The sequence below is a fragment of the Phlebotomus papatasi genome, chromosome 2, assembly GCF_024763615.1.
Source record: "Phlebotomus papatasi isolate M1 chromosome 2, Ppap_2.1, whole genome shotgun sequence".
Lineage (NCBI taxonomy): Eukaryota > Metazoa > Arthropoda > Insecta > Diptera > Psychodidae > Phlebotomus > Phlebotomus papatasi.
In genome coordinates, this window is record NC_077223.1 from 45,317,139 (window position 1) to 45,340,402 (window position 23,264).

The window sequence follows — 23,264 nt, forward strand, 5'->3', positions numbered from 1 at the left end:
CGGTTGAGAGTGAATTAATGTGTTATTTTCATTTTAATTAAAGTTTTTGACACACAATCGTGCTACAAAATGAAGCATAAACACACCACAAAGAAAATTCTGTTGTTTTTCGACAGAAAACAAATTCCCACAGCAGAAAATATAAAAACCGTTGACCAGATTCAAAAAACCTAAATGTCATTTTGTCCCCCAGTCAGCCGGATAACGAAGAGTCGAGTGTACCTGAGAAGTGTATGAAAAGTGAAATTATTTCCAGGACTTTTACACTTAAAGTTGTCAATTTTGTAAGTTATTTTATACCACCCGAAAGATTTTCCTCGTCCACCACAATTTTAAAAGAAAATTTCCACTCCTTGTCGTGAAAATTAACTAGATAAAATATTTCCTACTCCTACCAAGAAATCGGCTTGGTTGACTAAAGTGCCAAAATGTCAAGGCATAAGTGACAGTTTGGATATTGAGATTTTTATTTGCGCTTCTTCGACTTTTTATCCAAGATCGCAGAATGCCAAATCTTGAAATTTTTAAAATCTTTATTTTGAAACTTTATCTTTATCTTTATTCGCAGAATAATGCCCTATAATTTCTAAAAAAAAAATATCAGTTGAAATTTATCTTAGCTTAGGCAGTCCTACGAACTTATGCAATAATCCAATAATAAGAGGGAAAATGGCGAACTTTCCACAGTATTCTTTGATTCAAGATTTTAAGTGGGCAAGAGCAAGGGTAAAGAGATTTTTTTCAAGTAACTTCTCATCGGATCAAGAATCGGAACCTAAAATCCAAATAATTCCATTTTTGATTTAGATTTAAATATATTTTACAAATTTCCTTTTATACATAGTAGAATAAAATTCTGTGCTTAAACTGTAGTTATTGATGAACTACGAGATACTTTCTGCTTATCCGTTTCCGTATGATTGTGATTTTCCATCAATTTCTTCTTCTCATTTGCACAAATCCTTCCAATATTTCCATTTTCCTGCACTTTCTTCACCTTCCGGCTCATGTAAGCCTCCTTGTTGATCCTGTTCATTTCCCTCACATCTTTGCACTCACATATTAGTACGGAAAAAATCAGACAGAAAATCTATTACAGAGATTTTTTTTTGTTTTTTTTTTCAATAAGATTAATTATTAGACAATTCTTTTAATTGGAAATCTTACTCTCTGGCCTTACCAAAATAACTACACAGAGGATAATTCCTGGTAAAATGAGAAATTTACACTCGTCATTCATTCTACTTGAATGTTTAGAAAACGCGAGTATGTTTGAGACTGTAGAATTCTTACAAAGTTTCCTGCTTCTTCTCGTATTTTTATCTGATAAGACGAGAATATTGTAATCTAAATTGTTGGAAATGTTCCTCTTCTTCTTTATTATTGTCTGTAAAATGTTGACGACACTGCGAATTTTAAAAATTAGTGTCTTCTCTTCCACATTCCCCAAAAAAATTCATATATTGTAGGTCAAAATGATAAAATGAAGAAAACATTTAAGATAGCTCAAAATCAACGAAAATTTTGTTAATATCAATTCAACTCTTAACTTGAGAGATAAAGATAGATCTCTTATTTACATGGCAAAAAAAAAACAAATTTCTACAAAAATTGCTCTTAAATGATCTCCTGAGCCTTTTCTCGACCTTTGGATTATTTTATCATCTTTTTCTTCTTTGTTTCATATAAAATACTTATAACCGATTTTTGGTTACAAAACATTTTCACCCTCCCACAATTCTCAAATTATCTCTAAATTCTTATTTAATTTTCTTTTTTATGCAGGACAAAAATTCTCTCTCCTGTTTAGCCCTCCTCATTCAATCCGAACATTTCGCTTCCGACGCTTAAACTCCTTCGTGGCAAGACGTACGAGCAGCAACAGAGCTAAAACGTCCGAAATCATCAACATGTAGAAGACATTCTCCCAGCCAGAAGTGGACACCAGTCCGGCCAGCAGAGGTCCCACAGCCGCCCCAATTGATCCCGTACCATCAATAATGGCTGTCACAGTAGCCACAGCCTTAGCATTGCCCTGCAGACAACTGTGCTGGCCCAATTCAGCACTCACAGATGTAGTTATCAGGGCATAGGGGCCATTCACCAAAATACCCACCACAAACAGCAGCAGAATATTCACGGGCAGTGATAGCGTACCCCAGTGTTGATACACAAGCAACTGCAACAGGCACAAAAAAGTCAGTTTACTGATTAGAACACGTGTCTCCAACGAATTTTTCAGCAAAATGATGAAATCATCCCATTTCTATAACACCATACAAGTTTTTTCTTTTTGCAAAAATATCACCCTTTTTTGTGAAAGCTCAATGTTTAGAATTTTTGCGTGTTGTGTTTGAATTACATAAAGTTATCAAGTTCATGGCTTGATCCACTTTTTGCAAAATTATTGCGATTTATAGTCACACTCAATTCATAAAAAAAGTAATTTTTGAGAAGGAAACTTACAATCCATAGGAAGAAATTTCATCACACTGACTGAGAGAAATCCGAAAAAGTTAAAATAACATTCCGGAAATGTTAATTTTACCCTGCAGTATTGATCCGAAATCGGTGTAAATATTACCCTTTTTAGGTGTATCGAGGGTTAAAGTTACCCTTTTCATGTTAATTTTATCCTTAAAAAGGTGTAAAATTAACATTAAAAAACGTTCATATATTTTTACACCTAAAAAGTGTTAAAGTTATGAGGAAAAAAAGTTAATCGCACAATCTTTTTTTCCTCAGTTTTATTTTAAAAAGCATATTTTTTCAAAAGATTGGGAGAAGCTTGAAACAGAGTTTGAAAGATCTTTGAATCCCTCGTACAAATTCGTATAGAACTCAACCCATTTACAAAATTAATCCATTTTCTAGCTTGCCATACACTAATCCACTCGTCTTTCAACTTGTAAATTGGAATAGAGGTGAAACGGGAAGAGATATTAACTTGAGGTTTTGGGTGACCCCCCCTCTAAGTGACTAGAACGATATTTCTTTAACCCCCCCTCCTGAAAAACCGTTATAGCGATTTTTCATTATCGATGTTTTATGACGGAAAAATTCAAAATTTCGACTTTTAAATGTCCGATTTAAACGACTCTGCAGGGTTCATTTCTCAATTGATCCGCTTAAATTAAATTTGCATTTTTTTTTAATTTGAAACTTCACAGACTGTATCGGTTCCAATTGGTAATGAATCAGTAAAATAAAACGCACCCATAATTGATTTACGTTTAAAGGCCAAACGGTAGGAGATACAACCTTCCGGTCTTCGGTGAACCCCTCTCATAAGTTAATATTATCTAAAGGTATTTTTCACCCTCAATCCTCAAAAATCCATGTGCTTTTATTTATTTCGAAAACGGCTTGAACGATTTCTGTTTTTAAATACGAATGCACCAGTCCAAATTGATAATAATATCGATAAAGTGACCATAATCGAATTATCTCTCTCGAGTATGATGATAATGTCTATTTGCTATGGCTCCCACACACCTTTTAGATCAAGAAAATTTCATGAAGTCGAATTTCGGATCCCTTTCTTTCTCACATGTTTTGCATATGTCTATCTCATTCTCACGCACTCTTCTTCTTCTCTTCAAACATCACTCCAAATTCAATTTGGCTCAATCGAATTTGGTATGCGAAAGAATGAGATAGTCATATGCAAAACATGTGAGAAAGAAAGGGTTTCGAATTTCGACTTTATGAAATTTTCCTGATCTAAAAGGTGTGCCGGAGCTATTAACACTAAGCCTACTAAGACCCGGCCAAATTACCCGGTTTAAAATTACCACATATTTAAACGGTACAATGTCAGTATCAAACTTTATGAATATCTTAAAACATGCATGTAATATATTTTTCAATGTTTAAATTTTAATTTTTTGATATTTTCCAAGACAAATTTATTGAGTATCCTACCCTACCGCAGTTTGTCATTCGACCGAAAAATGAACAAAAATGGTCGGTATGTTTAGTGTTAATAATGTCAAATAATTCTGAAATGAGCACTACTTAATCGATTTTAAGTGCTCGAACTGCAAGAGGGAGCAGTTTTAACAATCGTATTTTATTCCTGATTATGAATATGCTGAATATGAATGATTTTCCGATTTATGAATAATTTTTTTTCGTTTTAAACTGGGATACAATCGAGAGCAGATAATGCATGGACAGTTATATCTTGTGAGTTCAAGAATTCTGCATAGCTGGGACACTCGAACTTCTTTTTTACTGTCCGAACTCTACAGAGAGTATACACTCAGTCCCGGGATTATGCACATTTTCGGGACCGCAAAAAAGGCGCGAAATGGAATTATGCATCGAGAAAATTTGCATAACCGCAGGAGATTTCTTTTGAATGAATCGGCCATAGAACGAATTTCGCGTGGAGTAAAACAAGTGAGAACAAAAAGATTCAACTGTTTGTGAGAAATGCATCAACAAACAGTACTCTTTGGCCAGAGTTCTTCAATAAATGGTTAGAATATTTAAAAATTTTAACTTAATAAAAGAAACTAAAGTTTTATACTGAAAAAAAGCATAGTGTTTTCAAAATTCCCGCGTCACGAAATAGTATACATTCAGGCATATTTCAAAAATGATTTTATAAATTGACTCCCAATGGTAGGCAAATTAGCATAATTATATGTGCATAATTCCGTCAGGTTCATAATCCCGAAGTGCATAATGCCGGGACAGAGTGTAATCTCTCGATTTTTTCATCCCCGAAAATTTCCTCATTCTAGACAACGGAGACCACTTTTCTCAACATATTTTCGCATTTTAGACGATTTCTGAGAAATCATGTCACGTTGTTAGTCCAATCAAACGGCCGTTACCACGCCTAGAAGCCAAAGTGTTAGAGATATGGACTTGAAACAATCGGAGACTCTCCATAAATCGATCCCGGAACTACTAAAATGCTCCTCATTTACTCCTACACTTCCATGTCTTTTGGGGATTTCTAGAAAACGCGTCGGAGGATTTCTTTTTCTTTTTGAATATGTTTTAGAAGTTACCTACACAGTAAAAACTTTTGGAGACTACCAATATATTCGGACAAATTTTCTTTGGAACAATTCTTTTTAGAACAAACATGTACCTGGAGAAGATATTTCTTTATTCCAATATTTTTTCTTTACGGTTTTGTTACGAAATATGGTGACAATTGCGTTAAATTTTGTTTTACAACTGTTTTGATACGGTGAAATATCTGCAAATTCGAGTCGATTTCTTTTTATATAAATTTGTTCTTAAAATTTGAAACCGAACATAGATATTTTATTCTCATTTTTGGGATCAAATTTGTGTAATTTAAAAGGTTTCGTCCGTTTCGTCTTACAGTTAAGACCTATACTTCAGTCGAGATGGATTTCGGTGGTGAAAGTTCATAAGGAACATCAAATAAAAGCCAACTTAACATTGTTTTATACAGACACGTGCATTACAAAATCATATGCGGGTGCTATAGCAGCAGAAGGGAAAGGAATCTCGGGAATTTCGAATTAAAAAAAAAGTGAAAGGATAAATATTTCTAGCTCGAAAAATGTCACATATTTAGCATTCTCTTCGCTTCGAACAAATGTCTTTCGCAGGAGCCCATCAAGCCAATTGTGAAGCTATTTTTCAGTTTTCCTTGTAAAAATTTTGCAGATATTGCACCACGACTTAAACAAATTTGCTCGTAGTTCTTATACTATTTCGGTGAACATTATGAAATATGTATTTTAGATAGCTTTCAACGCACAATTTCGAAATATATCAGACCGATAAGTCAATTCCCTTCAGGAAAAAAAAATTGCCATTAGTATTCAGTGCCTCTGTGCAAAAAACGTAAGGAAAAATGAATGGCGAGAGACCCCTGGGCTTTTGGAACAAATTCGTTAATAAAATTGGGTGTCTTTTTATTTCTCCTAGAAGGTAAAAAAATGTTCCAAAAATTTTCGGTGTCCATGGACGAGCTCATTTTTGGAACAAATTCGTTACTAATGTTGAGTATCTTCTTGATTCTCGTCAAAGGAACAAGATTGTGGCAAAAATTTGGGTGTCCGTCGATGAGTTAATTTTTGAAAAAAAAAATATTTGCCGAAATTTTTTACTGTGTAGCCGAGTATTTCGTTTTGTAATAACGATTTTTCAAAGTCAAATCTCAAGAAGGCTCTAAAGAGCGTATTTCTCAACCGATTAGGTTCATGTAAGGGCTCGTTGGAAAGGTCTTGGAATTCCTCACAAATCTAAACTGCTTCCAATCGATTGAAACGATAATTATTTTTATTCGGAATTTAATTATATTACTTCTAAGCTATATTGGGGGATCTTTTTAGTGATTTATGAATCGGATCAAATCGGCTATGAATCGGTAAATGATAATTGAAGCAAGAGTTCTTTTGGGGTTAGTTTTAAAGGCAAGAGTTAGAGTTAGAGCATTTTGCTAACGTAAAGGTTTGCAATGGTACGCTTTGACACCCCTTTTTCATTTCGGAATAAGTTTTTCGAAACTCTATCTCGTGAGTTCGAGCATTTCGCAAATCTGAAACCCTTTAACATCTATTTTTGATATCTACACACAAAGAAAATATTTCGTAAAATTGTTCGTAAATGTTTGTGAATTCCCACATTGGGGACGTACAAAATCCTCGTAAACCGTATAATCTACTAAAAAGTTCGTAAGTGTTTGTACCCTTTTCAGGAACATTGTTCGTAAAATGATCATTTGACGAGCATATTTTGTTCTTTTACGAACATTTGTTTGCACATATTTGTTTTTCTGACAAAACTTTACAAACAAATAACAAAATTTTACAAACATTGTTTGTGCGTTTACGAATATTTACGAACAAATATTTGCAAAAGAACAAAAAAATGCTCGTCAAGCGATCATTTTGCAAACAATATTTGTGGAAAAAATACAAACATTTACAAACTTGTTTGTAAGTTATACGCTTTACAAGTATTTCGTAAGTCCCCCGTAGGAATTTTACAAAGTATTGTTTCTGTGTAATAGTTAAGTTTTATTGAACATTTCATCTTAATGACAAATTCGCAGTTATTCCATTTATTTTTTCTACAAATAGTTACAGAATTAATCATGATGAAATGAACCATATTAAAAAAAAGCTGCAATTATATCTTACACCTGTGAAAATACGCATCAATTTTAAACACGTCTAATAATATGAGAAAAAGATATAATTCATGATAGGGTAAATTTGCTTCTTAATTAATCACGATAAGATAGCAAAAAAAAAGAAACAAAGAAAGTCGTAAGACTCGCTGAAATGGCTGGAAAATTTGTAATTGTTTTCATCGTTTTCATCTATAAAAATCACTTTTTTTTTCAAAATAACTCTTATCATTTTATTTGCATTTCGCAAGAGAAGAAAGGAAAATCATCAGATACATCCGTGATTGGTCATAAATGATAAGAGTCCAGCATAAATACGGAAAAAATTAGCACGAATTTTTACTGCAACCCTATTTCCAGAGAGAACGTGAATCTGGCCGCATTTTCGCCTGATCAGCGCCCAGCTGATAAGGCAACAGTCTCTCGGCTCGGGATGTCAAAATAAACAATGGGATGAGGGGGAGATAACTCACCATCGGAACAGCCACAGCCAACATCCCGGAGCATGTACTTGCGGGCATATTTGTGTAGTCAGAGAGAATACCAGCGGCAATTGCTCCAATGATTCCACCCACGTCAAACACCGTGGACAGGTCGGCGCTCAATTCGGCATTTAGCGTCGTAGAGGATTGAATGTAGAGTGGCAGCCAGTAGAGGAATGTGTAGCTAACAAGCTTCGAGAAGAACAGACAGAAGGAAAATTCTACAACTCCAGGAATCTGTAGAGCTCCTCCAAATCCAATTGCTTCCCTGTTATTGGAGGCAACAGATGAGACACTGCCCAACATTGGGCTTCGCTCATTTACCCTCATATTAACTTCCTGCCAAGGATAAAAAATCAAAAGAATATTAATACCCAAATTAGTTCAATTGAAACACAAATAATTCATAAGGGCAATGCTCCTATTGTATGACAAAATCAATAGTATTTCAATAGAAATTACGCATTGAGCTCTATATACATGTAAATATTTACTCATCGATTGATTTTTGGCTTCCTCACTCTACATCTATCTACATGATTTTCACACGTGAAGTGTTATCTTCATGTGATTATCACGACCAAACAACATTTTTCGGGATGCCCCAAGAATTCAGCCTACAGAGTTCGCACTTTATCGCATACAAAGACGACCTTAATTTTATCAGCAACAAGTCCCAAAAGCGATTTGAATTTTTTTTTCTAATAAAGTTTTCAACATTGCAATGTGATAAGCTTTTTCTTTTTCAACAAAAAATTATAATTTTAGAGGCAAATATTCCATATTCTATATTTAAAATTAAGTTCTGAACGAAATCAGTAAAATAGAACACATTAAAAAGTAGTAGGGTGGAATCTACACTTATGGATGTTGTATACACTTATGGACAACGCAAAAATCTTAAGTTATTACACTAAACTGATTTAGAAAAATCAAAAAAGTGTTAATTACAACATAAACTAATAATTTTATAACTTTTCCAAATCTGTTTTACGTAAAAACTTAAGATTTTTTCACGCTGTCCATAAGTGTATAGCATCCATAAGTGTAGACTCCACCCTATTATGGTACTATTCCATTGCAATGAAAAATGAATTATGTGTTTTAACTCTACTGTTCTCAAGTGCTTCTGCATTATCGACTTTCTTTGTGTTGCTTTTCCTGTCTCAATAGGTTTTCTTGGTCTTCTAGGGTAAGTGTGCCAAATTCCGGCCAGCTTGCAATTTCGGCCACCTTTTTTGTTCCTCGAATTTCCATGAACTTTTAGATTTTACGTACTAAGAGAATATACAATAGCCGTACTCACTATGGCGTTGTTATCTCGTAATCTCCGTAATCTGTTATCTTGTTATAATTTTTCATTTATAAAATACATTGCGAGAACATAACGAGATAACGAGATAACGATATTACAAGATAACAGCGCCATAGTGAGTACGGCTAATGCAAAATATATTTTATTTTATTTTATTATTTTTTTTTTAAATTTATTTTCCGATATAATAATAATTTCGACGGGTCGACCGGGTGGTCTGTGGTCATGTAAGCTCAACACCAAAATTAAATTGTTCGTAATTGTTTGTGAATTTCTACAGGGGACTTACGAAATGCTAGTAAATTGTACAACGCCCAAACAAGTTCGTAAAAGTTTGTATTTCTTCACAAACACTGTTTGTAACATAATCACTTGACAAGTATTTTTTGTTCTTGTATACAAACATTTGTTCTTCTTCTTCTTCTTCTTCTGTTTTATGTAAGGCTGTCGGACTCACTCGGGTCCATATAGCCAAAAACATTTGTTCTCTCTCTCTCTTGTTTTACGTTTTGGCTGTCAGACTCAATCAGGTCCATATAGCCATTTCGCTCACTCTTATTTACATACGAGTTCCATCTGTTTTCTTTTTTCTCATATGTTTGTTCCTCTCATCTCTCCATATCATTTTTCTTTTTTCTCCATTACAAATCCTTTTTTGCACCCTTATCTTTTATCATACTTCCTTCTTGATATTTTTGCGTTCAGTTTGTAGCTTTCAAGGACGGTGAAAAACTGTTTTCCAATTATTCACCGGACGCGCTTCGATCAAGGATCGAACCGAGGGCCTCTGCGTCACAAAGCCAACACTTTGCCCATTGAGCTACCGAGACCCCTAAAACATTTGTTCATAGATTTTTGTTTATCTGTCAAAAATTTACGAACATATGCCAAAATTTTACGAACATTTACGAACAAATGTTTGTAAATGAAGAAAAATGCTTATCAAACGATCATTTTACGAACAATGTTTCTGGAAAAAGTACCAACTTTTACGCACTTGTTTGTAGGCTATACAATTTACGAGAATTTCTATAGGCCTCAGTGAAAATTTACAAACATTTACGAACAATTTTACGAAAATTTTTTCTGTGTAGAAGTCTTTGAGAACAGTAAAGATAAAAAAACATGGTAATTTTTCATTGGAATATCACTGTAACTCTGAGACATAGAAAATAATTAAAAACATCTGATTAGCTAAAGACCATATACAACAACTTTGGATATTTAGCACATGTTTGTACTAAAAGAAATCACACGATATTGAATTAAATAAAATAGAATTAAAATCTGGTATTTCTGATTTCTTAAAAAAATCGAAGCTATCAGTTTTGAGACTTCATCATATTTTGTACTAAATCCCAGACGATCAGAAATCTAGCCATTTTTTAGTACAGTCGAGATTAAAATACAAGATATTTATACTAATTATTTTACTAAATTTTAAATAAGATTTTTTTTGCAAAAATTTATTTAGAAAAATATCACGTTTTGTCAATGAAACTCATGTCCTATGGACTAAGCTTCTTAAAGAGTCCAGTATTGTACAACAGCGGTTGTCGCAACCTTATTATAAAATAGGAATAGAAGTCTATATATCTGTCTATTAAACTTTCAAATTATTTTACAGTGAATTTATATAAAAAAAGGAATTAGAACAGTAAATTTATATTAAATTAGTTGTTTTTAATCCTGGCTTTCTTTATAATTTTATATCGTTTTTGACTTGTACTAAAATAAATACGATGCAGTTACGAAACATAAAACCTCTACATTTTTTCTCATTTAGTATGAACTATAAGGGCAGAATCACATTGACAATTAAATGCTCGCTATAGCCTCACCGTATTTCGTTAATTTACGCATTTTCATTGCAATTCTCACACAAATTCTCGATTACCGTATTACCTTATCTCATATTTGGTGGCACTAGGTGAAAATAATATAAGAAAATTGAAGAAATAAAACAAAAATTCGATAAACGGTAAACGGCGAGCAAAAAAACTGTACGATTCATTTCTATTACAGTTTTTCTGGCTCACCGTTTATCAAATTTTCGTTTTATTTCTCCAAGTTTCTTATATTATTTTCACGTAGTGCCACCGAGTATGAGATAAGGTAATACGGTAATGGAAAATTTGCGTAAGAATTGCAATGAAAATGCGTAAATTAACGAAATACGGTGCATGTGCTAAATTTTAATTATTTTGAAAATAAGAGTTCCATAGCTTTTTCGCAAACGACAGTAATGGCTTTATAATTAAATTGATTTGGTAAGCTATCGCAAAAGTTTTCAATTGTTACAGCACTATTACTGTGAACACTTCTTCTTTTCCAAGAAATTGTGAAAGATTTCATGTATAAAAGTGCTATGATCTAAATACTGTTTAGTTATCCTATCATAACAAATCTTCTATATTAACCAAATTAAAACCTGTTATTAACTACTATCAAATAGGGGAACCTGGGGCAAATTGTGACAAATACAAAACTTAAAAATTCTATAAATTCAAATATGAGAGATCGATTCTCCATAACTCTTCAAAGATTTGACGGCTTCTAGCAAACATTTTTCATAAAGACGATATCAATTTTGACCAATTTATTTTCCAAAATTATGTAAATGAGTGTTTTTAGGGTTTCTACAATAATTTGAATGTACTAAAAACAATTCCGTTGTCCATTTTCGGATTTAAAAAAAATAAATAAATAAATGATTATTCGGAGTAAAAAGGGATAGGAGGCACAGCTTGAATGTAGCAAAAATCTTTACTGATTGAGGTCATATCTCACTTATCTCCAGTTCGCCTTTTCTGCCTATTATAAATCCGAAAAGAGACATTTCGCGTGAAAAGTAGCTTTCGAATTCTGCCTTGAAAAACACATTTTATCGATAAGATGGAGAAAGAAATGGTCTGCGACGAATTCGTAGAGTTTAGCTGAGATTGTTTTACAGAGAATTCCGGCTTGAGAGAAAACGGGATGAAAGAATTTGATATGAATTGCCTACTATTGGGAGCTCATTTATAAAATAATTTTTGAAGTTCTTCTAAATGTATGCAACTTTTTTTTCACGCGGTAAATTTTTTTTGAATTCATTTCATCTCATTCTTGACCTTTCCCACCCCCCATGCGTCCACCGCCGTCTTTGCGTTGATTCCAACCTCCAGGACTAAACGGTGGAAATATCCTTTCTCTGGTTGTATGTTTCGGTTTTACAATAAGTATTTTTTACATTTCATTGGAGATTTGAAATTTGAAATACATTTCTTATGTACCGTTGGCCCTGAAAATAAGGCTGAAAAATTAGCGCCGAAAATGTCTTGCATACATCACGGCCTTTCCATAACTTATCCCAAAGATATCTCCTGCAGATATGCAACTTTACTGTGTCCTGGAGTTAATTCGCGGGCTTTTTTCGGTCCCGAAAAATTCTTTCAAAGCGGAACTCCATGTATTCTACATAATCATTTTTTTTTATAGAATCGATATGTCGAAAAGTATTTTTTTTTCTTTGAGATAGAGGGAAGCAATCTTAAGTAAAGTTGTAGTGATAATTTCTTCTAAGACTGTCACACATTTTACCCCAGATTTCTCTATTAAATATTTAAATAGAAACTTTATTAATCTCATTGAAAAAGAACCTTGAAATACTAAAGGAATTCTATCATCAAAGTAATATTTTAATTGAATTCTATTTAATCTTTAAATAGAATTTTTAGTATTCTTAAGGACGTTTAGTTTTATAAATTCTCTTGAAGTTTACTTTAGAGAATTGATAAAAATCCAAAAACCAGCAAAAGATTATCAAAAAGAAAATCACGCAAATTACACTAAATACTCCTAATTGCTGTGAAACTGTTAGTGACAAATCAAATTATATTGTGCTAAATCAATTGTTGGTGCTCAATTTCAGTGTCAATTAATCAATGGGTCAATCAATTTTGAATAGAAAATTCATGCACTTACAGTGTTAATACTGCCTCTAAGTGGTCTCACGACGTTTCCACTGACCTCCTGTTTATGTTTTTTTTTGTGGGGGATGGGCAGCAAAGAAAGAAATAACACACTGTTAGCTAAAAAAGTTCTTCATGCACAAAAAGAAAGGTAATAAAATATAAAGAGAAGTCACCAAGTGACTGTTGCAAATGGAATCATGCAATAATTACATGCTAAATCAACATATTAAATCAAATAGCAGATTAAATGGTTTTTGCACCTGTTCCCCAACAACAATATCCGTATCATCGGGTTCAGAATCATCCGTTGGACTGTCATTGCTCTCCACGCGTGAATACTGATCTCTCCGCCTTGCCTCCATATTCCTCTCTGTCAATCCCACTGAATCCGGTGAATCCACCAGGAAGAGAAAGAGAATGAACCCACAGACGCCCATGATGAATCCTGGCACAATAAATGACCTCGACCAGTCACTTTCCACATAATTTGCTGCAATCAGTGATCCCAAAATATTTCCAATGGACGTGTGACTGTTCCAGATGCCAAAAATCAGGCCACGTTTGGATCTATCGAACCATCTACCCACCACAGTTACCACACCTGGCCATCCGGTGGTCTGAAATATTCCAGCCATTGCCTGGACAAAAATAAAGTATGCCATCGAATGGATACTGTAGGTCTTTGCCAGTCCGAACAAGTAGCAAAAAATTCCCGAGAAAAGCATCCCAAAGGTTAGAAAATACCTCAGGGATACCCTCTCAGCAATAAATCCAGACGCAAACATTGCTGCAGCATAGCAAAAGAGGAAGGCCGAATCGAGTGTCCCAAATAGAGCTGATGCATTGGGACCATCGAAAGGTGGGTAGTCACACCAAGTGCTGTTGTCAATGGCATCACTGAGCAAGACACCCTTTGGCAGTGCTACAGTGGAACAATTGCGATGCAGGACGGATTTAACCACAGAGATTGGCTTCCTGGTCAAGTGGTAGCAGCAATAGGCAATGTAAGTCAGTGCCAAGACGCTAAACTTGTAGCTGAACGACAGAAAGGAGAAAAAAAAACGAAATTTGGTGTCAGAAATGGGGTTCATGACCCTCAAAAAAATTATATGAATTTTTTGCTTATCAAAAAAGAAACACGCGAAATAGGATAATTATACTACTTCATACTAGAATGCATTCGATAATTCATTTTTTCCCCTCAAAGACAAATGCGCAAAATTTAATTTGTTCGAAGAATGAAATTAATAACAAAAAATGCAATAATCTTATCTCCCAAAGAGAGAGAGAGAGTAAAATTGCTTCAACTCTGATTTTCAGGTCATATCATTTGCATTTTTCAAAAAAAATCAAAATGGATTTGTGAGAAAAAAATTAAAGGAATATGAATAAAAGTGACACATATAATTAAAGTCAGATAGGAAAAAAATTTGATTAGTAATTTTTTCTCTCTTATCTTTCTCTGGCTGCCGCAATAATTAGCGATGCGGAAAATTCAGCAACAAATAATTTCTCTAGATGTGTACAATTGGATTAAGGCTTATCTTGATACTCTGTCACAAAGTGTTATGTCAGTGTTAAATGCATTTGCAGAGGTAAGGTAAAGTCTATAAGAATCTATTTGACGAACAATGGTATTTTATGATTTTTGCAGTAATTTTTGGTCTTTTTCTTTTGAAGCCTTTCTCACTTTGCTAATGAGTTGTTAAAAAATGCCTAATTGCTTGTATGTCTTTTGAAATGAATTCAAATTACTCATAATGGTTGGAATACCAAATGATTTTCACATTTACCAAAAATTCAATTCGAAAAATTCACAGTTAGGGGGAAGTGATGCACCTTTGAATTGGGACACCTTTAAAATAGGGTATTTTTCTCCTATTTTAAATGAAACTGAACCTAGCCTTGTCGTAATTTAGCTTGACAATGCTTTGTGGAGCTAAATTATGGGAAGTGTGCCAAATTTCGGCCAGCTTCTAATATCGGCCACTTCGAGTGTAATTTTGGCCATGGAAATAAATAAATTAAAATTATGTATGTAATCTTCGAATAGTCAATGAATTCACTTTGCTTTTAAATATTTATTCATTTTAGGATATATTAACACAAAGGCCGTTAAATATTAGGTATAATTTGAATTTAAATTGCGTTGTAAAAACTCGGTGTGGAAAGAGTCTTCCAAAAAATGTGACAGATCGATTGTGTTTCTAGCAGTCTTGTAAATTGTGGTGAAGTGCAAAAGGTTTTCCTTTGGTGTTTTTTCATGAAAATTGATTAGTTTTCATTAAAAATTGTTGTTTATGTTAATAATGAATCAATCTTTAAATGTCGGGTAAAATTTCCCAGTATTTCGCGTAAAAAAGTATATACAGTAGAGTCTTCTAAATTCGAACGCTCGATTCGAACCATCGCTTCTTTGAAAAAGATGATGTGGAAAAGGCCTTGGAAGAATTCAGGAAGGTCAAATTGCTACGGGAATCTGCGCGTAAATTCGGGATGCCAAGGTAAACTCTTCAGGTCGTCAGGACAAATTACACGGAAGATCTCAAGGCTTGTGGGTCATATAAACGTATTAAACTAAATATTAAACTCGTTCCGCTTGACGTTTTGAAATTTTCTATCCGTTCCGTCACAAAAGGTGGTCAGAAAAAAGGTGGCCGGGATTTCACTCAAAGTGGCCGGAATACTACCCAAAGCAATGTCCATATTTTTATTAATTTTTCATTATTTTAGGAAGTGATTTAAAGAAAATAAAGATGATAAACTAGTCTTCAAGGTTTCACACAACCCTCCCGAAAAGGAAGTAACAAAAAATATCAATATGAATTAAAAATATTGCATTTCAAACTTAGGACTTCGGTGCTTATATGCAACTATGCCGAAATTTGACACACTTACCCTATACATGAATTTGACAGTAATTTTGGACACCATATTTGTATTTTTGGACACTTTGTAGACTTTGGACAGCTGATCCATCGTCCATTTCAAGAACCCGACCTACCAATAAATAATATCTTTTCTGTTTATAAAAAGGAACCTAAGATGTCTTTAAAAAACCCGGAAACTTTCCATGTAATTGATTGAATAGAGTTGATATCAGCACTCCAATTATATTCGCAAATTCATGTATTCCCTTGCCTTTCTGGGACTTTTTAATTTGTTTTTTTTCTGTATCTTGTTCTCAAAGCTGATCTTTCTTTGTATCTTATCCATTATACAATTTAATCATCACGAATAATAAAAATTTATAGAAATAGGAAAAAAAAAAGAACTGTCCAAAATAAGAAAAATTTTCAACGGTGAACTTCTGACAAAACCGTGATTTTTACACTTAAAAATATTGAAGACAAATTATTTAGTACTTCTCGCTAGAAAGCTAAATTAGACTAATATAAACAAAAAAGTTCTGTCATATTTCTCGCAAGAAACTGCTATTTTAACAAAGCAATTGAGCAATTGAACAATTTTAGTGTAAATATCTCTTGAATAGGATAAATAATAAAATATTTTTCATTAAATATTCGAAGAAAATTCCATAATTTTATTTAATTTATTTGACGTGTCTCACTTTACCCTTAGTGTCCAAAATTAGAAGCTGTCCCAAATTGCAAGCACTTTCCCTACCATGTTTTTCTCTAAATTATTCGAAAAATTATACTTTTCTTCAGTTAATACTCCCGTTCTTAAAGGTTAACCCTTTAAGAACGATTGGAGCACCGGTGTCCCATAAAAACATAATTGTTTCTAAGCACATAAAGTTATTTTTAAAAGTTTATTTCTTTTAATACTTCCAATTTTTTTAAGAAAGCCCCTTTTGGAAATAAAAATTACAATACTCCTTATAATCTCCTAGAGTATGCAAAAACTACAGTAGACTCTTCGATATCCAGCACTTCGATATCCGGGTGACAGCTGCCAAACACTGGCGGTTGATATATTCAAAATTATTTTCACTAAACATGAAGTTTGTCCAGAGTGAATTAAAGTATTATTAACATTGTATCGAAGTTTTTAATACACAATTGTGATAAAAAATGAAACATAAGCACACCACGAAGAAAATTCTCTTTTTCTTTGTCAGACAGAAAATAAATTCACACTGTACATAATAGAAAAACCGTTGATCATTCAAAAAACCTAAATGTCATTTTGTCCCCCAGTCAGCCGGATATCGAAGAGTCTGTAAATCTATCGAAAGTCGAGAAACATAGAAAGTGGCCGAAATTACAAGCAGGCCGGAATTTCGTACTAATATTTAATAGAAATGTGTTAGTCTCTTAGGAAAACTAAAAGGAAATTCACATTATTCGAAGGCATGAATGTTCGAAGGGAGAGTACTTTCCCCTAGCCATTTCCATATTTTTGCTGATCGACTCAGCAAAAATATGCTAAAAACACTGTTTTTTTTAGCTATGCTCGGTAGAATATAATTCCATGGTTAGGCGAATTTACATCTCCTAGCCCTCCTAGCCTACAGCACCTTTCAATGCAAAGCCTTTTAAATAGATGGTTCTTCTCTTCAACAAAAAAAAAAACCGAAAAATACAAAAATTGAGCAAGGTGAACTAAAAATTTGTCTTTTCCGGCTACGACATTTGAAGAGTAAACACCTTCAGAAGTGTCTTCTAGGAATAGATTAAAAGCGACTGAAGTTCTGGGTACTGCATTGCAATATTTGTGTTATTGTAAGCAAAAACTGAAGAATGACCGAAATCATTCAAGGGAAGCTGCCCTCCTGAAGGAAGAGACCACGTCAGACTTTGTTTATGAGAAGCCACGAGTGGTTTGTTGAAATAAGCCTCATCACGCATCACCCAACAAGTTTTACATCAAATTTAAGCAAATATTTGTAGAAAATCATCAAATAAATGGAATAATTTCAAGTTTTGTTTCTTTATATTGCTTAAATTTACTAAATGAATATTTGAATTATTCGTAGATTTTTTTGTGAGAGATTTGTTTCTAAATGGAAATCGAGTACGTTGGCAGTTGTGGCACAGATCACTGAGTTTATGTAATTGAAATTGATAAATAAAAAGCCAATTAAGGGGCTAAATAGGTTCATTCGGTTCATTCAGAAAGCCTCCCCAATAGCATGAAGCATGACCTCATCTTGCCAGAAAAAAAACGCCCAAAAATGCCGGAAGATGAACTCACCAGAGAGGTCTGTTGATCCGCAGTCGAGGACACAGGTGTGTGCTGAGGAACTGGAGGCATCTTACGCCAAGTGGCACGTCCGAGGTGTTCATAATAATTTTCCACCTTCTCCAGGCGAATCTCATGAAAAAAAACAGCACAATATCGCGTGTCTCACACTCCACAGATGCCAATAAATCTTATTCTCCAGTAATTAAAATTCGCACAATACAGCGACAAACGCGAGGTACTACCTAGCCATTGTGGGGGCGCTTCGTTGGCGTGTTTTATCACTTGCAAACTCAGAGAAATTCTGCACACCCAGCACAAAAGGGAACTTGACAAAAAATACAAAGGTGCACTCACTTGAAGTTCTGGCCAATGTGACAGTTTTACTTTCATTCAATATGGCCGGTAAATACACTGTAAATCAGAAATACAGCGTTCAAAAATTTCTCAAAAATGAAAGATTTTTAAATGAAATAAGCATTGTCATCTGCAAATAAGATCTAAAACAGAGCAATTATACCATCAGGCTCTGTTTAAAACGTTCAATACGTCCGCATTCTTATTTTTTGTTACAAAATAATCAAGAAAACATTTTGGAAACAAAAAGTTCCATTTGCGTTAGTAAGACTACGTCAGCGCCTCTTGTGATGGGAATCTGAAAGATGTTTGCCATAAAATTTTAAATGAAAACCGTCAAAGATAAGAAGAATGGGAATGAAATGAGAAGAAATCGAAATGAGAAGAAAATGAAATGAGAAGAAATGACCAAAAACTGTGGAAACATTTTACACTTTGATTTTTCTCATGATTGTGAAAATTAGCCCACTTATATTGCAATAATAGACAAAAATTAAACTATTTTAAAAGATAATTATGAAGATATGAAAAAGAACAAGAACGTTAAGTGCTTGGAAAGCTTGCAAATAATTCTTAAAGTCAGTGTATAGTTTAAGTTTAAGATATTGCGTTCAGGAAATAGATTATCTTTACAAAATTGATAGACTCGCGCTATAATTCATAATAGCTCTTATCGGACTACTTTTTAATTCGGGCAGCAGTTACATTTGAAAAAAAATTGTTGTCATTTTTCAAGTTTTATTATGATTATCAAATGAATCAAATATGCTCATATTTGGCATAAATTTGTTTTAGTTTTGATATGATTATTAAGAGATTTTCATGCAATTTATGATAATATAAATGAGTGTGTAAACTCAATATGTGTATAGGATAGGAGAAACAAAAAGATACCCAACATTAGTAACGAATTTGTTCCAAAATATAGCTCGTCTTGTATAAAATCGTAATCCCTCCTCTCACACTCAGTCACCCGTCACCGGAGCGAAGAGGACGCTAAATCTGTGGCAATTTTTGTGCTACATGGTTTCACTTTTTTAAATCGAGATTCCCTTCCTCTCCTGCTGCCAGCACTCGCATCAGTTTAAGTTAACACTCTTAAGATGATTTTTATTTGATGTTCCTTATGAACTTTCGCCACCGAAATCCATCTCGACTGAAGTATATGCCTTAACTGTAAGACGAAATCTTTTGCAAGAATTTGTTCCCGACAATGGGAACAAAAAGATTCCCCATATATGAGTAACAATTTCGTTCCAAAAATTACCTCATCTACGAACACCGAAAACTTTTGGAACAAATATGTTACAGATGTAGGAATAATATTGTTATAAAAAAAAATTATCAATTTGTTCCTGATAGAGGAAACAAAACAGCCGAATGCAACAAATTCTATTCCAACTTTCAGGAACAAATTTGTAGAAAATGATATCAACTCAAATTTGTAGACATTCCACCGTATCAAAAGGGTTCCAAATGAAAACTCTAACAAAATTGTAACTATATTTGGTAACAAAACTGTAAAGAAAACTTTTTGGAACAAACAAATATCTTCTCTAGGTACAAATTGACTCCAGAAAAAAAAATTGTTCCAACGAAAACTTGTTCCAATATTTTGGTCAGTGTCCAAAAGTTTTTACCGTGTATTGCGTGTATTTTACTGTTCGAGCTCCACGAAGAGAGCAGTAATATGATCCTTTTTTTTCATCTCCCCCCTCCCCAAAATTTTCACCATCCGTCCCGGAGATAACTTTTCTCAACAAATCTTCACGTTTCATACGATTTCTGAGAAACTGTATATAGGGATAAACGGTGGTGGAACTGAACTAGGTTTTTCAGGAGAATCTGTCTTTCCAGTGATCGTCGGATTGTTGATCAAATCCCATGAATCAAATACACAATTTCACCAGAGCTTCGACAGTTATCGCATCTTCCTCAGTGGTTCTTGGTTCTTCTTGGTTGGTCTTTTCTTTAGGATTTTTGTCACTAATTCCTCTATTTTCTTATGCATCAGTTTTTTTTTAAATTTGGTTAGTAGCGTATTTTCTTCTTTCTTGAACGGACTAGTCAAGTACCAATCCATTTGCTGTGTATAAAAGAAGAAAATTCGCTCCCAATCAAATTCAACAAACTGATGCATAAGAAAGTAGAGGAATTAGTGACAAAAATCCTAAAAAAAAACAACCAAGAACCATTGAGGAAGATACGATAAGTGTCGAAAGCTCTGGTGAAATTGTGTGTTTGATTCATAGGATTTCACCGGAAGGACAGATTGTCCTGAAAACCTAGCTCATTTCTGAGAAATGTCGTCAAGCTGTTTGTCGTGTTTGTCTATCTATCCGTGCGGATGTCGCCAGCTCTAGAGGTCAAACGAGATAGCGACTTGGGACTTTCGTGAGACCCCCCCCCCCATAAGTCAACCCAAGGATCGTTAACATGCCCTTCATTTTCCAACAAATCCTCCAAAACCATGTTTTTTTTGGGATTAATTAAAAATGTGTCGTGGGACTTTTTTTATTTTTCAACTCACTTTTTTGCGATTTTGAGATTCTAATTGGAGGTTGGTCACCTACGCCAGGCCTGAGCTAAAAGAAAACCCGAAGTGAATTTGGTGGTGCTTGTTGGAATTCTTCGAAATGCCGTGAAAATTCATGTAGAGAAAATGAGAGGTTTTTTAATGTGAAAATTGTTTAATTCCTTAGAGTTAAGTCATTTTCACAAGAAAATCCTTTTAATAATTTAGTTGAATACAGTTATTTTGGTTAATTGTGAATAATTGTCGATATTACAGCAAAAACATTGGGATGAAATTTTGAGCTGGAAGACTCATATTCTTTTGAGCTGTCCCAGAATTCAGGATATGTTTGAGAAAAACCCTTTTGTACAACACTACTTTGGTTAATAAGGAATGCAAAAGTACATATTACAAGAAGGGGCACGACCTACTAATAAGGATAAAATAGAGCAGAAAATATTTTGTCGCATTTCACAGATTTTTTGCAACCGCAGCGCCGCCTGACGTTTGTCAAGTGAGTTATTTGTGTCTCTATCTCTCTCTCGAGTTGAATTGCGCGCGATTTAAGAATTTTCCATTTTAAGTGATATTTGCATTTAATTTCTTTGTATTTCTGCAAGATTCAAGTAAAAGGGTGTGTAGTGAACAGCTATCCGTCTTCCGACAAAGATATCAAGAAGACAATTTCTTTCTATATGAGTTATTATTTCTTTTATGTCTTTTTGGCGCAAAAATATTTATCATGACACCGTGAATGAGCGGGATTAGTGTTACCAGTATGGCTATCTGTAGTTTCCATTAAAATTATCAACACAAAATTTCCAATATTACACGACTTTCAACGAGTACAGGTTTGACCTACGGGACCTACGCTAAGACGCCGGTGGGCGCAAATTATAGCTTTCTGACTTTATGATTGTATGTTTATATTTTAGGGCTGCTTCAAGAGCCTATGTTCAAAAGCATTTGTTTTTTTTTAATAAATTGAAATTGAAAATAAATCTTCATCAAATAATGCACTTAGAAAGGAAAGGATTTAAACAATTTTCACATTAAAAAACCTCTCATTTTCTCTACGTGAATTTTCGCGGCATTTCGAAGAATCCCAACAAGCACCACCAAATTCATTTCGGGTTTTCTTTTAGCTCAGGCCTGGTTTAGTTAGAGGATAAACAGGTAGACATTTCGTCCCTTTCGTCCTTATACGAAAATCTCGTTGAATTATTCCTAAGAACGGTTTTTCAAAGTCAATTGTTAAAAAGACACCAGAGAGCGCATTTATCAAGCGAATGGGGTCATGTTTGGGCTTGTTGGAAAGGTCTTGGAATTCCTGACAAGCCTGAACCGATTTCAATCTGTTATGAACCGGTAGTGAATCGGAGATGAGTGATTTATAAATCGGTTGTGATCCAATAAATTGCATAGTGTCTAATGGCCTCTACATGCTGGAGAAATTTATGTCCATATTGAAGAGTTTTTTCTACACAAGCGTAGGGAATATGCTTCAATATGGACATAATTTTCTCTAGTGTGTAGAGACCATAAGTCACAAGTTCAAGCATTTGCAAAGCTGGGAAGCTTAGTCACCCATTTTTTTTTGAAACTAAATAAATTTAAAGAAAGAAATCTACCAAAACGGAGTTTCAAAAATAGAAAAGTTAAACGACGATGATGGAGTGTTCGTAAACAGTTCAAGAAAATTAGACTCACTTATAACAACATTTTATGTGTTTATTCGCCACTTTCATCTTGTTTATTTTACATTATTTTGGGTTTATTCAATATAGATTTTTTTTTATATTTTTCTATGAGTAGGGTTAAACCAATTTTTCATCAATTTTATTCGAAAAAATGTTCTTTTTTTTCTCCACAAATTAGTGAAGTTTTGAGAAAAAAGGGCTTCGAAAATAGGGACGATTTATTTTCGTATAAAAGTTGCTTGAAACTTTCGATAGTTTCATTTTGCAATGTTAGTAAATTTATTTTGTATTGTTAAACTCTTCATTTGGAGTTACTCTATTAGTAACTGCCAGTAGAATCTCTCAATAAAATGGTTATTCACTACAAAAATTGTTGGATAACTGAGCATTGAATATTGGAAATAAAAAATGTTGCTAGATAATTTTTCATCTCTAAAGTAATATTCGTAACTTTTTTTTTCACTTTTGATGTTCTCTAAATATTCCTACATTTTTTTTTTATTTCCATTAAGCTACAATAATTTCATGCAGAGCACTAGAAGTTGATTAAAAAACAGTAGAAAATCCAAAAATTAAGTTTTATAAATTTTCCTCTACTTTATATTACTTCTTCTTTTTACAATTTCACCTTTTACTCTTCTTACTTTGCCTTCATTCTTACA

General features: G+C 33.7%; 1 protein-coding gene across 3 annotated transcripts; it reads right to left on the reverse strand.

Moving 5' to 3' along the window:
- Positions 1-795: 795 nt before the first annotated feature.
- LOC129801255 (glucose-6-phosphate exchanger SLC37A2) lies at positions 796-18,407 on the reverse strand. Of its 3 annotated transcripts, none has more exons than XM_055846140.1 (5): positions 18,043-18,407; positions 13,143-13,917; positions 12,893-12,940; positions 7,603-7,950; positions 796-2,179 (listed from the first exon to the last, which is right to left on the reverse strand). In XM_055846140.1, exons 1-5 carry the CDS (start codon positions 18,165-18,167, stop codon positions 1,817-1,819), a joined length of 1,659 nt encoding a protein of 552 aa, XP_055702115.1. In that variant the 5' UTR covers positions 18,168-18,407; the 3' UTR covers positions 796-1,816. The 3 variants fall into 3 exon arrangements, with proteins under 3 accessions (XP_055702115.1, XP_055702114.1, XP_055702116.1); XM_055846139.1 differs by having other exon boundaries at positions 7,603-7,953; positions 18,043-18,397; XM_055846141.1 differs by lacking the exon at positions 12,893-12,940.
- Between the last annotated feature and the right edge of the window lie 4,857 nt (positions 18,408-23,264).